Source organism: Eleutherodactylus coqui, chromosome 9 (assembly GCF_035609145.1).
Source record: "Eleutherodactylus coqui strain aEleCoq1 chromosome 9, aEleCoq1.hap1, whole genome shotgun sequence".
In the NCBI taxonomy this organism is placed as follows: domain Eukaryota; kingdom Metazoa; phylum Chordata; class Amphibia; order Anura; family Eleutherodactylidae; genus Eleutherodactylus; species Eleutherodactylus coqui.
Window position 1 is genome coordinate 161,649,284 of NC_089845.1, and position 14,443 is coordinate 161,663,726.

The following is a 14,443-nucleotide window of genomic DNA, read 5'->3' on the forward strand; positions in this document are numbered from 1 at the left end:
CTCCACCACCTTACTCCTGGATGGGCACGCGTCATTGCCTCTCCACTGAAGACGAGCCACATTCCTATGGCCAATGTCCTGCCCGGTTGTCGGCAGGGACCAAACAGTCTCCCCCCTTTGTTCTCGGAAGGCACCAAGACCATGTCTCTCCACCCAGAGAGACAAATCCACAACTCTGCCCCCTACATTCATCGAGCTCTCCCCCCTCCTCAAGGCCTCCAGGAGGCGCTGTTGCAAAACGCCGTCCCCAGAGCCCAAAGACAAGGAGGACGCATCCCCCCTCCCTCCAGCGGCGACACTGGCATAACTTCTACCAGCTGTTGTCGCCGCTGGAGGGGTGACTGGATCCTGGCCCATCCCCTGACTACTACCCGAAGCCCCACCCTCCCGTACAGCTGATGGCATACCTCCCGGGGGATTGGGGGCATCCGGAGCCTCCACGGGAGCAGGGGCAGCGGTAGCACTGGCAGTTATATCCATCACACCACTCGCACCTTTCTTTCCTTTTGCTGGACCAGGACCTGCTTCACTTTTATTTTTAATAGTACACTTTCCAGCGGGCTGAGGCTGGAGACCGACAGAACCAGTCCTAAGTCCCGTATGATTGTCGGTAGGAGCCGTCTCTGCAGCCCTGGCTTCGCCCACTTTCCCAGCCATTCTGGGACTTGTTGTACTTTTTAGTTGCTTAGATGTTACCGCAATACTATCATGATGTGTGGGAGGATTGACAGGCCTGGCCACCACCCACTGCGCCCCCTCTGCACCTGACAGGCGTTTTAGGGACACAGGAGGGACAGCCAAGCCGCCACTGGTGGAACCTGATGCCAGACTGCCCCCCCCCCTCCCACTGGGGGGCAGCCGTCAGTGCCAGCACCTCCGGATTGGCCGCGACCCCTCATTCCATCTTTCCCACGGACCTTCTCTGCCTCCTTATCGCCTCCATTCCCACTACTGGCACAAGCAGGAATGGAGTTTTGGGCCGCATTAACCCTCTCTTCCCCAGTCCCCTGCACCGGACCCACTGCAGAGCCCGGGACTAGGGGTATACCAGGGCTAGCACCCCGATCTGACTTTGCAGCCGGACCGGAGTGCTTGGTGACGTACACAAACCTCTCTTGTATGGTGGTCTTCATCTTTTTTTTTCTGTTTCTTTTTGCCCGTAGATGTTCCTTCAGGCATGTCGTCACCAAAATACATATTGTGCATTCTTTCTGGGGACTCCTGCAGCATGATTTGCTGCATGATGAGGGCCCCCTCACCGCTGCTGCTGTCGTCGTCTGCATCCTCGGCATTGGACTCCTCCGATGTGGGGGGCAGGCTAACCTGCTCTGCAGGAATGCTGCTCCCTGCAGTTCCCCCCTGCTGTAGGGACGGTTGCTCCCCTGAACATACCGCCATCCCCTCCTGTGGATCCTCCGACTCATCAGAGCTACTGTCGCTGCTCACATGCGCCATTCCAGAAAATCGCTCATCATTTAAGAGTTTTTCTTTAAATGGGCCGCTGGCTTGTAGTATCCTGTACCTCTCCTCCTTGTAGTAGTCTACTGCCTCCTTGCAGGATTTAACTCTCTCCGCTGCAGTAATTTTCTTCTTTCCCCGTGGGGCCTTATCCAAATCGCTGAGGGCAGTCTGTAGCTCCCTGCGATATTTCTGGAGCTGCTTTCCGACCTCCTTAAAGTCTTTTAAACTCGCAGCTATCCGAGACGCCATGGCGGTCACAGATTCACCCCTCTTATGCTCTCCCCAGCTGGCACTTGTAGGCGCTTTTGCAGCACTGACCTTGCTCTTGGTTTGGCCTCTGGTCTTCCTGTGCTCCACGTCCTTCCGGGGAGTCTGGTTGACGCTGCCTGTACCCCGGCTAGATCCTCTCCCCTCCTGAGGTTCATTCTTCCCCCCTCCCGACCGGAGCCAGGGGGGGGAAGCACGAGACTCCATAGCAAACAAGCCCAGAAATAGTGCACTGCTCCTGGGATCCAGCAAGAGCTACACCTGCCTCTTGCGACCACACCCTGGAACCAGCAGAGCTCTCAGACACACAACCTTCCTCCAGAGCTGCACTCACTATTCTGCTGGTGGAGTCACTGTGTACATACATTACTTATCCTGTACTGATCCTGAGTTACATCCTGTATTATACCCCAGAGCTGCACTCACTATTCTGCTGGTGGAGTCACTGTGTACATACATTACTTATCCTGTACTGATCCTGAGTTACATCCTGTATTATACTCCAGAGCTGCACTCACTATTCTGCTGCTGGAGTCACTGTGTACATACATTACTTATCCTGTACTGATCCTGAGTTACATCCTGTATTATACACCAGAGCTGCACTCACTATTCTGCTGGTGGAGTCACTGTGTACATACATTACTTATCCTGTACGGCTCCTGAGTTACATCCTGTAGATCTTTTATTATAAAAGTAAAAAACATAACAATAAACAGAACATAAATATCGCTCACTTGGCATAAGACAAACATAAAACCAAACCAAATCATCACTTATATTAACTGTACTTTGCCTTACTGCAGGACAAAGGAACAAAAGCAAAAGGTCCATCTGGTCCAAATAATACACACCGCACACTACACCAACCTGCACTCCAAACTATACTCACCCATCCTCACCAATACATATACACTACATACTACATATAACAATATACACACATGTGAGAAACATATCCCTAACTCACAGGATCCAGCCTGAAATCCCAAGAAAGAAGAAAGAAAACTTGACTAATAACCGAAGCAATGATATAATAATAATGCAAACAACAACAAAAGTAATAATAATAACAATATTAAGAACAACCCAATACCTTTTTTTTTTTTTTGCAATTTTTTTCAATTTTTTTTGCAATTTTTTTTTTTTCTTTTTTTTAAATGCCCGCCACCTAAAGAATAAAACCTTACATAATCCTAAACTAACCCTATACCCAGACCAAACCACCACACACCCCAAACAACCCCCTACGGTGCAGCCTGGGAGCCACGCCTGCATCCCAAGTCCGTGCTCAATGTCTATGTCCAGGACGAGCCGAGCTGCACCGCATACACACACCCTGCCCGCCGCAGCCTGAGGGCCACGCCCGCACCAACAGTCCGTGCCCAGTGTTCATTGTCCGGGACGTGTCAAGCTACGGCTGAGGCATAAATCCCCCCCCCTCCCCCCAATAAACCCCCACCCAACCTATCTATAACCCCTAGCCCTATATGCAAAACAAAACATAACATAACATATAACATCTCATATTACATAACTACAAACCAACACTACATATTAATACCCGAAAGCCTAAGGTTCAGTTACCTGCAGCCGTACATACTTTATCTTTGACCGAAAACAAAAACTCTACTAGTGTCACACTCAGCCCTCCACCAGGACTGGATATGATAAGCTGGGCACCGACCAAATAGAGAAAAACTATCCCTATAGTTAATCTGTCCCTACAATGTCCCTACTCCTTCCCTAAAACTTACTCCAGAGAAACTGTCCCTACCTCTCCCTATTCTGTCCCTACAAAGACCCTAACAATAAGAAAAATGTCCCTAACGAAATACAAACCCTCTCCATAGGAGAGAGGCCTTAGTCGTGCCCAACCTCTCATAATCCAGAGAGCGCACCTTCACCAGGTCACCCAGGATGTTTCTATTCACCTCATCCACGGGGAGGATTTTCTCTTCCGTCGAAACTAGACACCGTGCGTTCCAAATGTGAAACCTAACCACTAGGCTGACTAAGAATAAAGTGCATCGGTCCCTGCGACCAAGGTCCCCGAATTCCCCATAGACCCATTCCGCATACGAGAGGCGTGCCAACCTGGGCCAACCAATGGAGGCTCCCACCCGTTTGTACACCTCTGTATTAAAGGGACACTGAAGCAGGAAATGCTCCATGCTTTCCAGTACGTTGCTGCACTCCTGGCGGGGGCAACCCCTATCCACCAGTGGCCTGCTCTTCAAGTTGCCCCTTACATACAGTCTCCCGTGGAAACAGCGCCAAGTCAAGTCCCAAAACTTCAAGGGGATCCTGTCAGAATTTAATAAACGTAACCCTCCCTCCAGGTCCCGACTTGGGCAGTCCTTGAGCGCCAGGGGCTTCTGGAAATGGGTCAACAGAACCCTCTTATCGAGGAGTTTCCTCGACAGAGTTCTGATCTCCCACATCCCCAGACCCCACCGACGTATCATCTTCAGAACCACGGTAGCGTAAGCCGGAAGATGCCCGTGCGGCGTGCGAAGATCCTTCACTCGCCCTCCTGTCTCCCATTCCTGGAAGAAAGGCCGAAGCCATCCCCAACAGGAGAATACCCACGGAGGAGCCCTCTCTTGCCAGAGGTTGCCTATATTGATCTTAACAAAGGTGTTTACGAGAAACACCACGGGGTTGACCATAGATAACCCCCCTAGTCTCCTCGTGCGATATGTGACATCTCTCCTAATTAGGTTCAACCTGTTCCCCCACAACATTAGGAAGAACAGGTTGTAGACCCGGGTCCAGAGAGGTTCTGGCAAAATGCATACGCTGCCCAGGTAGATGAATAAAGGGAGCAGGTATGTTTTGATCAGGTTAACCCTTTCCCGAAGGGTCAAAGACCAACCCTTCCACTGGGCCACCTTCTGAGTGGCACCATCGAGCCTGACCACCCAATTTTGCATGGGGTAATCTCCCCGGCCAAATTTGATGCCGAGAACTTTAGCCGAGTCCTGGGGCACTGGAAGGGTGTCCGGGAGACCAAATGTAGGATCTCCCCTTCCTAACCAGAGACTTTCGCACTTATCCCAGTTGATGCCGGACCCGGATGCTTCCGAGTAGCGATCCACCTCTGCCATCACGTACTCTGCCTCCCCCCTCGAGGACACAAAGACGGTGACGTCATCAGCGTACGCTGCCACCCTGAGGGCGGCTTCCGGCACCGCCCGATCCATCCCGACCCCCGCCATAGGCCCACCATCAATCCTCCTAAGGAAAGGATCAATGGCAAACACGTACAGCAAGGGGCTCAGAGGACAACCCTGACGGACGCCAGACCCAACCTCAAATGGGTGGCCGACCCAACCGTTCACTAGCGGGAAAGTCTCAGCCCCCACGTACAATGTCCTGAGCCAATTGACAAACCCCACTGGCAGGCCATATCTCAGAAGAACAGACCAGAGGTACTCGTGATTAACCCGATCAAACACTTTGGCCTGATCCAAGGACAGCAGGTACCCCTCCCAGTGACCAGCCCTACCCTGCTCCACTGCCTCCCGGACACCTAGAACAGCACTAAAGGTGCTACGGCCTGGAACAGAGCAATGCTGGGCGCCCGAGAGGAGCCGGGGTGCAAACTTGACCAGCCGATTAAACAGCACTTTTGCCAGAACCTTCCTGTCCGTATTGAGAAGCGCTATGGGACGCCAGTTCTCAATACGGCTCGAGTCTTTACCCTTTGACAGAAGGATCAAAGCCGACCTCCTCATTGACTTTGGGAGAGTGTCCGAGGAAAGACACTCATTGAAAACCTCAGTCAAGAGGGGACTCAAGAGGTCCTTAAAGGTCTTATAGTACTCAGATGTTAAGCCATCTGGTCCTGGCGATTTTTTTTTTTTTGAGTGCAAGCCCATCAATCGCCAGTTTAACTTCCTCTATGCTGATCTCCTCTGTCAAAACATTAAGGGAGATGTCATCCCCTGGCTCAGGAACAGCTTCAGCCAGGAAAGCCGACATCACATCTCGATCTAGATCCCTCTTTCTCAAAAGGTGCGAGTAGAAGGATCTGATGACTTCCAGAATCCCTGATCTGGACCTGTTCAGAGATCCCGTACCATCGATCAGTCCAGTGACAACTTTACGATTCACTGACATCTTGCAGTTTCTGTAAGGGTCGGGCGAGTGGTACTTCCCGAAGTCCCTCTCAAAAACCAAAGATGCGTGCCTATTATACTGGCACCCTTTGAGCAAAGACTTCACTCTGGAGATCTCCTCGCGGCTACCTCCAGTCGAGACGAGATGCTCGAGTTTCCTCCTCAGGCCCTGATAAAGACGGTACTTACTCAGGCTCCTGAGGCTAGAGAGCTGGCGGAAGAACCTCGCCGCCCTGATCTTGAGCATCTCCCACCACTCTGACTTGCTGCTACAAAGATCCAGTAATGGTACCTGGCTCTGCAGAAAATCCTCAAAGGACTGTGTTCTCTCTGCTTCCTCCAGGAGTGATGAATTCAGCCTCCATAAGCCTCTACCCATCCGGGGGGTCTCTGCAACATTCAGGGAAAACAAAATCAGACAGTGGTCGGAGAACTCCACCTCAACAACAGAAACTGGTGAAGAGATGGCTTCCTCCTTCAAATAAAACCTGTCTATTCTAGACCTGCACTCGCCTCTATAATAGGTGAAACTCGCGTGGCCTGGGGTGTGCCGGATGTGGACATCCACCAGGCGAGCTTCGCTAGCTATGCTATTAAGCGCGACGCTATCATAAGTCAGCTTGCCTAGGGAGCCTCCCCTGTCACGGGTCCTCGTGACTGCGTTAAAGTCACCCCCAAAGATCACCTGCCGACTGGTAAAAAGGTACGGCTTGATCCTCATAAAGAGATCTTTGCGGTCCCGCTTGGTTTGGGGACCGTAGATGTTGATTAGCCGAAGCTCTTGTCCCTTCATGAGAACATCCAGGATCAGGCACCTCCCTATTTCTAACTTGATAACCCGTCGGCATTCAACCGCTGCGGTAAAAAGTACCGCCACTCCGCTATATGGCTCGGCCGCAAGAGACCAGTAAGATGGACCAGACCTCCATTCCCTCCTTGCCTTATGCACAGCTGCCAAATTTGGCAGCCTGGTCTCTTGCAAAAACAAAATGTCGGCTTCAACGCGGCCGAGAAAATCAAAGGCCGCAAATCTAGCCATATCAGATTTAATGCTGGCAACATTAATGGATGCCAGCGTCAACGGAGCGGGTGCCGCCATCATTGGTGATTGAGTTAGATGGCTTTCTTCTTCCCACCCCCCTTCTCATCAGGGTCTGAGGATGACCCCTTGCCACGTTTCTTGGACACTGAAAGGTCCATGGCAAGGGGCTCCTCGACCTCGTCCTCCTTGCCACTGGGCTCTGGGCCAGCCCTCCCCCTGGAGGTCACCAAACCCCCACAAGAGGAAGGCTCAGCACCCCCTGTAGGCCCCACGCTTGTCCTAGGCACCTCTCCCTCTGCCTCCTCCGAGGACGAGAGAGCTTGGTACCTGTTGGAGAGCCCAACAAGAGGAGAGTTTGGATTGCCTTCCTGCACCTGGCCCGTTGCAGGGGAAGATTTCCCTTCCCTTTTTTTCATTTTCTTGGAGCCCTGCTTACGCTTTTTCTTTTGCCACTCATCCTTGCCCTCACCCACACTTTCATAGTGGGAAGAATCTGAATAAGTGGCATCCTCTTCCCTTTGGATCCTCCTGACCTCCTCATCCAGCTCCTTGTCCCCTGGAGCCTCAGCCACATGATTTGCGTCCGGAGCAGGGGCCAGCATTGACCCACCTGCCACCTGGGTTTCCACCAGCTCCCTGCCCCTTCCGCGCTTCTCTTGGCGCCTTAGCTTGGCTTCCCCAGCATGTTTGTTCTTCCTTGGCTCCTGGGCTCCATCGCCTCTGCTGGTCCCCTCCCCTGCAGAAGCAACCTCATGGCTCTCCTCCGCTGGGGCCCTGACCGCATTGGCGAAAGAGCGCGGACAGCGACTGAATGGGTGACCAAGGTCACCACACAGGTGACACCTAATCTCTGTACAAGATGCCGCAAGATGACCTACCTCGCCACACAGAGCGCACTTGATGACGTTACAGGCTGCAGTCAAATGTGTGGGGTTGCCGCACTTGTGACAGAGCTTTGGCTGCCCCTGGTAGAAGGCCAAGATACGATCCCTGCCAAGGAAGGCCGCAGATGGTATGTGGGCCACCGAATTCCCTGAACGCTTAAGTTTTACCATGAACGTCCAGGCTCCGGACCAGATGCCGTGTTCGTCCCGGTTCTTATTGGGCATATCCACCACCTCTCCGTACCGACTTATCCTAGCCATGATATCGTAACAAGAGAGGGACTCGTTACGAGTCAAAACGGTCACTCTCTTGACTCCAGTCTGGCGGGTTACCACTTGTGCAGCGAAACCGCGCCAGCCGGGCTCGTCCTTCATCAGCTCATAATTCCCCCAGAAGAGCTCCAGGCCCTCCGGGCGAGCAAAGCTGATGTCGAACTCAGACGTGCCGTAAGGATGGATCAGGGCATAGATGTCATTTGCCCTGAAACCCATCTTCAGCAGAAGCTCCACCACCTTACCTCTGGATGGGCACGCGTCATTGCCTCTCCACTGAAGACGAGCCACATTCCTACGGCCAATGTCCTGCCCGGTTGTCGGCAGGGACCAGACGGTCTCCCCCCTATGTTCTCGGAAGGCACCAAGACCATGTCTCTCCACCCAGAGAGACAAATCCACAACTCTGCCCCCTACATTCATCGAGCTCTCCCCCCTCCTCAAGGCCTCCAGGAGGCGCCGTTGCAAAACGCCGTCCCCAGAGCCCAAAGACAAGGAGGACGCATCCCCCCCCCTCCCTCCAGCGGCGACACTGGCATAACTTCTACCACCTGTTGTCGCCGCTGGAGGGGTGACTGGATCCTGACCCACCCGTACACAAGGTGGCATACTAGACGGGGAACCGGGGACAGCTGTTCCTGCAGGAACAGGGGCAGCAGAGGTACCAACAGCCGCATCCATTACTTCACTCACTTCTCCATTAGCTGCTGGACCAGGACCCATGTTACCTTTACCGTTAACTTTCCCTTTATGCTCTGAGGGCAAGTCCATGGCACTTCCGGTGGGTGGCTGAAGATGCACTTCAACATTTCTTTTGACATTGGTGGCTGTAGCTCCGCCCACCTTAGCCACTCTAGGAGTTGTAGTTTCTCCAACTTTCCTTTCAGCAGCAGAAGAAGGATGTTTACCATGTGTGGGAGGATCGGCAGACCCAGCCACCACCCACTGCGCCCCCTCTGCACCGGAAAGGCGCTTTAGGGACACGGGGGACAGCTAAGCCACCATCGGTGGGACCTGGCGCCGGACCACGCCCCCCTCCCACTGGGACGTGACCAACAGCGCCAGCACCTCTGGACTGGCCGCGACTCTTCGCTTTCCGAACGCTCTTCTCCACCTCCTTTACTCCTCCATTCCCACTACTAGCACAAGCGGGCTTGGAGTTTTGGGCCGCATTAACCCTTTCTTCCCCAGTCCCCTGCACCGGACCCACCACAGAGCCCGGGACTAGGAGCTCAGGGTTACCACCCTGGTTTGACTTTGCAGCCAAACCAGAGTGCTTGGTGACATAAACGAACTTTTCTTGAATATACGTTTTTTCCTTTTTCCTCTTCTTGTTTGAGGTTTCTGGGGGCAAATCCTTTCCAAAGTAGCAGGACTGCAGCCTCTCTGGGGACTCCTGCAGCTGTATCTGCCGCATTATCAGCGCCCCCTCTCCACTGCTGCTACAGCTCTCATCAGTGTCCTCTGAATCCGACTTGCCCGACGTGGAGGGCAGGCTGACCTGTTCAGCTGGGATGCTGAGCCCTGTAGTCCCACCTGGCAGTGATGATTGCTGCTCCCCAGAGCACCCAGCTCGCCCATCCTGAGCAGCATCGGATTCCACCGAGCTGCTGCTGCTGGAGTGCCCGGCAGAGCGCTCTTTAATAGCACCGCTGCTCACAGACGCCATTTGGCTGAACCTCTCGTAATTTAACAGTTGTTCTTTGAAAGGTCCACTTCTTTCCAGTATCCTTTCCCTCTCCTCCGCATAAAACTCAATGGCCTCCTCACAGGCTTCAATCTGCCGCGATATGGCCAGTTTCCTGGTGTGGGATTTTGCCCACTTCGCATCATGTCGGGCAGCGTGCAGCTCCTGCCTATATTTATTCAGCTGCCTCCCGACATGCCCAAAGTCCTTCATATATTTGGCAATACGGGTTGCCACATCCGTTACAGACTCGCCCTCCCTGCGATCAGCCCAACTTGCCTGCGTACGTTGTTTTTCAGCATGATCCTCCACTCTCTTCCTCTGGCTGCGGGTCCTCTTGCGCTCCTCCAGGGGAGTCAGGGTGACGTTGCTGCCACTCTGACCTGATCTTCTCCCCTCCTGGGGTGCAGTCCTCCCTCCCCCCGACCGTAGCCAGAGGGAGGAGGTCTGGGACTCCATGGCTGGAGCAAGCCCAGTGCCTGTAGACTTTCCTGGGTAAGATTCCTCTCACTGGTGACCACACCCTGGATCCTGCAGAGCTCTCACACACCCAACCTTCTCCAGAGATGCACTCACTATTCTGCTGGTGAAGTCACTGTGTACATACATTACTTATCCTGTACTGATCCTGAGTTACATGTTGTATTATACCCCGGAGCTGCGCTCACTATTCTGCTGGTGGAGTCACTGTGTACATACATTACTTATCCTGTACTGATCCTGAGTTACATCCTGTATTATACCCCAGAGATGCACTCACTATTCTGCTGGTGGAGTCACTGTATACATACATTACTTATCCTGTACTGATCCTGAGTTACATCCAGTATTATACTCCAGAGCTGCACTCACTATTCTGCTGGTGGAGTCACTGTGTACATACATTACTTATCCTGTACTGATCCTGAGTTACATCCTGTATTATACCCCAGAGCTGCACTCACTATTCTGCTGGTGGAGTCACTGTGTGCATACATTACTTATCCTGTACTGATCCTGAGTTACATCCTGTATTATACTCCAGAGCTGCACTCACTATTCTGCTGGTGGAGTCACTGTGTACATACATTACTCATCCTGAGTTACATCCTGTAATTTACTCCAGAGCTGCACTCACTATTCTGCTGGTGGAGTCACTGTGTACATACATTACTCATCCTGAGTTACATCCTGTAATTTACTCCAGAGCTGCACTCACTATTCTGCTGGTGGAGTCACTGTGTACATACATCACTTATCCTGTACTGATCATGAGTTACATCCAGTATTTTACCCCAGAGCTGCACTCACTATTCTGCTGCTGGAGTCACTGTGTACATACATTATTGATCCTGAGTTCCATTCTGCATTATACCTCTGAGCTGCACTCACTATTGTGCTGTAGAAAACAGCATGTTTGATGACAAAGATGCCCATTTAAAGCTTAATTGAAGCTCTCTAATGCAGGGGCAATGCCCGAAGCAAAGGTACCAGTGTAGAAATGTCAAAAGCTAGCTCCATGCGGATGCTGAACAAGCTGAAAGAGTTTAGCTCTGAAGCCTAGCTGCTTATATATTCATTAAGGCTTGTTTGCATGTGTAACCTGTTATTTTTTGCTCATCTATAGGCATTATAGGAAGCGCTGCCAGGGCCGCATGCGCAAACATGTGGGTGATTTAAGCCTGCAGGCGGGGATGCTGCAAGATGCCCTCATTCATTATCACATGGCTGTGGAGCTTCTGCGAGCCGTCAATGACTTTGTATGGCTGGGAGGTAAGAGATGATGAAGCCCTAATGGAAGAGGCTGTTTCTCCTTGGGGAGATCAGCTGGTATAGTAGAGTCTTATGAGCAATGCTTCATGGGAAAAAGTATGCAAATTAGTTGTATTTCCAAAGGAAAACCGCTGTCTCAGTAGTCCCACCTACAGGCAGCTGCCCTCACTCTACCATCCTACAATGTATCCACTGAGGGCAAATATATCAGCTTGGAGTCTATACTGTGATTCTCCTAGTACTGTCCAGACTGGATACAATTGTAACAAAGCCTGAGCCGTGAGAAGTAACTGGAGATGTCATCTCGACATCAGATAGTATACAGTAATGTGATGTAGAAGGAAGTAAGTGCCCCCCGCATTATAGGACACATTGTAACACCTATTCTTTCTGCAGCTGCGCTGGAAGGATTGTGCTCCGCCTCTGTGATACATCATTACCCGGCAGGAACAGGAGGGAAGGTCGGAGCGCGGCGGACGCAGAATGTGGCCCTTTCTGCTGATGCCGGTAAAAGGCACAGACCAGGTATGAGGGGGTGAGGCTGGGGAGCAGCAGGATTATCACTTTCCAACCTACTTGTTTTACCATTATCACTCACGCTCCTCGCCGATCCTGTGCAGATGCGGCTTTTGTTGTGTTAGGATAAGTTGCTGCAGTAAGTTATCAGCGTTGGGTTAAACTTTGCTACATCCGTATGACAGCCCAAAGCTGCTCCTTCTCTGACAACGTTTTGTTCTGACCACCCTATACACATGGACACTCTGCTTGTTTTATTGGGAAGAAGCCTTTGTGTGATAATATTTAATGGTAAGCTGGTCTTGGCAATATCCGCTAATGTGGCCAACTTCGCTCTCAATTTTGACAATGCTCTGCGAGCTACACAACCCAGACTGCAGACTGATACATTATAGACAGCTGGTTGTGCTCTCACCTGAGAGGTGGATACAATTGTATGAGCGAACCACATCAACAGCAGCTGCATAAATCTCTCTGCTAGTTTGCTACAATGTATCAGTCTGAGGTCTGGGCTGTTTAGCTCACAGAGCATTGTCTGCACTGGATTCAATTATATCCACTTCTCAGCTGAGGGTAGAACTAGCTGTGTACAATGTATCAGACCGCTCATTCCTCCGACAACTATTTTTTCTGACCGCCCCGTACACACGGACACTCTGCTTGTTTTAACCCCTTAATGACCGCCCCATACACTCTGTTTGTTTTAATGGGCAGAGGCATGTTAAAATTCAAAATGCCAATTCTCCTTTCTATGATACCATTTAAAGATAAGGGTCCATTTAGACAGGACAAATCTCTGGCAAACGATGCCCGACACTCGTCCCTGTGTGTCCTCGCTCCCATGCTGTTACACGGGAGCTAGTATCGCTGGCTCACAGGGGCTCGGCATCTGCAGGAGACTTCTCTCCTCTTGCTCCCCCCCACCCCTCCATTGACTTAACATGGCTGCCATTCAGTACTGACCGGCTGCTATTTACACTGAACGATCAGCAATCAGGATTTTATGCAGCATAAACGATGGACGATGAGATGAACGCTGATCACTCAGTGTAAATAGCAGCCGTTCAGTACTGAACAGCCGCTATGTTAAGTCAATGGAGAGGGGAGGGGGAGCGAGAGGAGAGGAGAGAAATCTCCTCCAGCCGCCCAGCTGTGAGCCAGCGATACTAGCGCCCGTACAGCAGCATCGCAGCAAGTATGTGCGGGGACGAGTGTCGGGCATCGTTTGCCCAACATTTGTCCCGTCTAAAAGGGCCTTTAACCGATCCTGCTAAAATTGACTAATGTGGCCAACTTGGCTGTCATGTGTATGAACACCTTGGAAGGGGTTGTCCGGGAGTTTTACTGCTCATGGCCTAACCTCAGGAATGGTCATTAACCCCTTCATGCTGCGGCCCTTTTTTTGTTTTCTCATTTTCTTTTTTTCATCCTAACCTCAAAAAAACCATAACTGTTACCGTCTAGAAATGCTTAAAGGGGTTGTCCCGCGGCCAAAACGAAAAAATTTTCACACCCCAGTCTCCCATGTTAAGCAAGCATCACAAACTACCCATGTAAATCGTTTTTTTTAGAGCGTTTCTACTCACCATGAAGCTGTTTCATGAAGTTATAAGAATCTTCTTCCAAGATGGCCGCCGTCATTTCCCATGGTGCACTGCGGGTCTTCTCCCATGGTGCAACATGGATGTTCTTCTCCAGTCTGAGCTCCACTGCTGATTACAGCCACCTCATTGGCTGATCGGCACCACGTGATGGGGGTGGGGCTACACGATGACGCTGAGAAGGGGGAGGAGCCAGGACGCAGCTCGTGAGCCCGGACCCTCCAGTAGAGGATTCTTCTCTGCGCAAGCGCGACTGTTGCGGCGACCAGAGGAGAAGTTTGGTCGGCGCCATGGAGACAGGGACGCCAGCACCGAGAGGGGTAGGGGGGGGGGGTGGTGGTAAGTATATAACTTCTGTATGGCTCATATTTAATGCACGATGTACATTACAAAGTGCATTAATATGGCCATACAGAAGTGTATAACCCCACCTGCTTCTGCGGGACAACCCCTTTAATTACACATGAACATGTACTCCTTTTATTTATATGTACTGTTTAGAAATATGATTTGATAAATAAAACAAAGTTAAAAAAAAAAGAAATCCGCCTCCTGTCGCATCAGAAGATTATTGCTATGCCCCTTCACATGCTTTACACTGCAGCTCTGCTTTCTCAGATTGGCTGCTCTGTAAAAGTACAAGCTCACCCATCCAGAGAACTTATTGCTGTTACTATAAGGGCAAATTGTTTATAGAAGAACCCAATCCTTAAGAAGCGGTAGATGATTAGATAAGTGGCATACCCACATAAACTTACCTCCATATGGGGGCGGTATGGAGAACTGCTGCCTAATATGAACCATGTTGTCTGTTATGATTGGGTCATCTTTAGCAT

At 51.3% G+C, this 14,443-nt stretch overlaps 1 protein-coding gene across 1 annotated transcript in view; it reads left to right on the forward strand.

Moving 5' to 3' along the window:
* TRAPPC9 (trafficking protein particle complex subunit 9) overlaps window positions 1-14,443 on the forward strand; it is a 508,413-nt gene that overhangs the window by 17,881 nt on the left and 476,089 nt on the right. Inside the window, exons 3-4 of the mRNA XM_066578762.1 lie at window positions 11,345-11,490; window positions 11,887-12,015. Of these exons, the coding sequence (XP_066434859.1) occupies window positions 11,345-11,490; window positions 11,887-12,015 (275 nt within the window). The remainder of the gene's footprint in view (window positions 1-11,344; window positions 11,491-11,886; window positions 12,016-14,443) is intronic.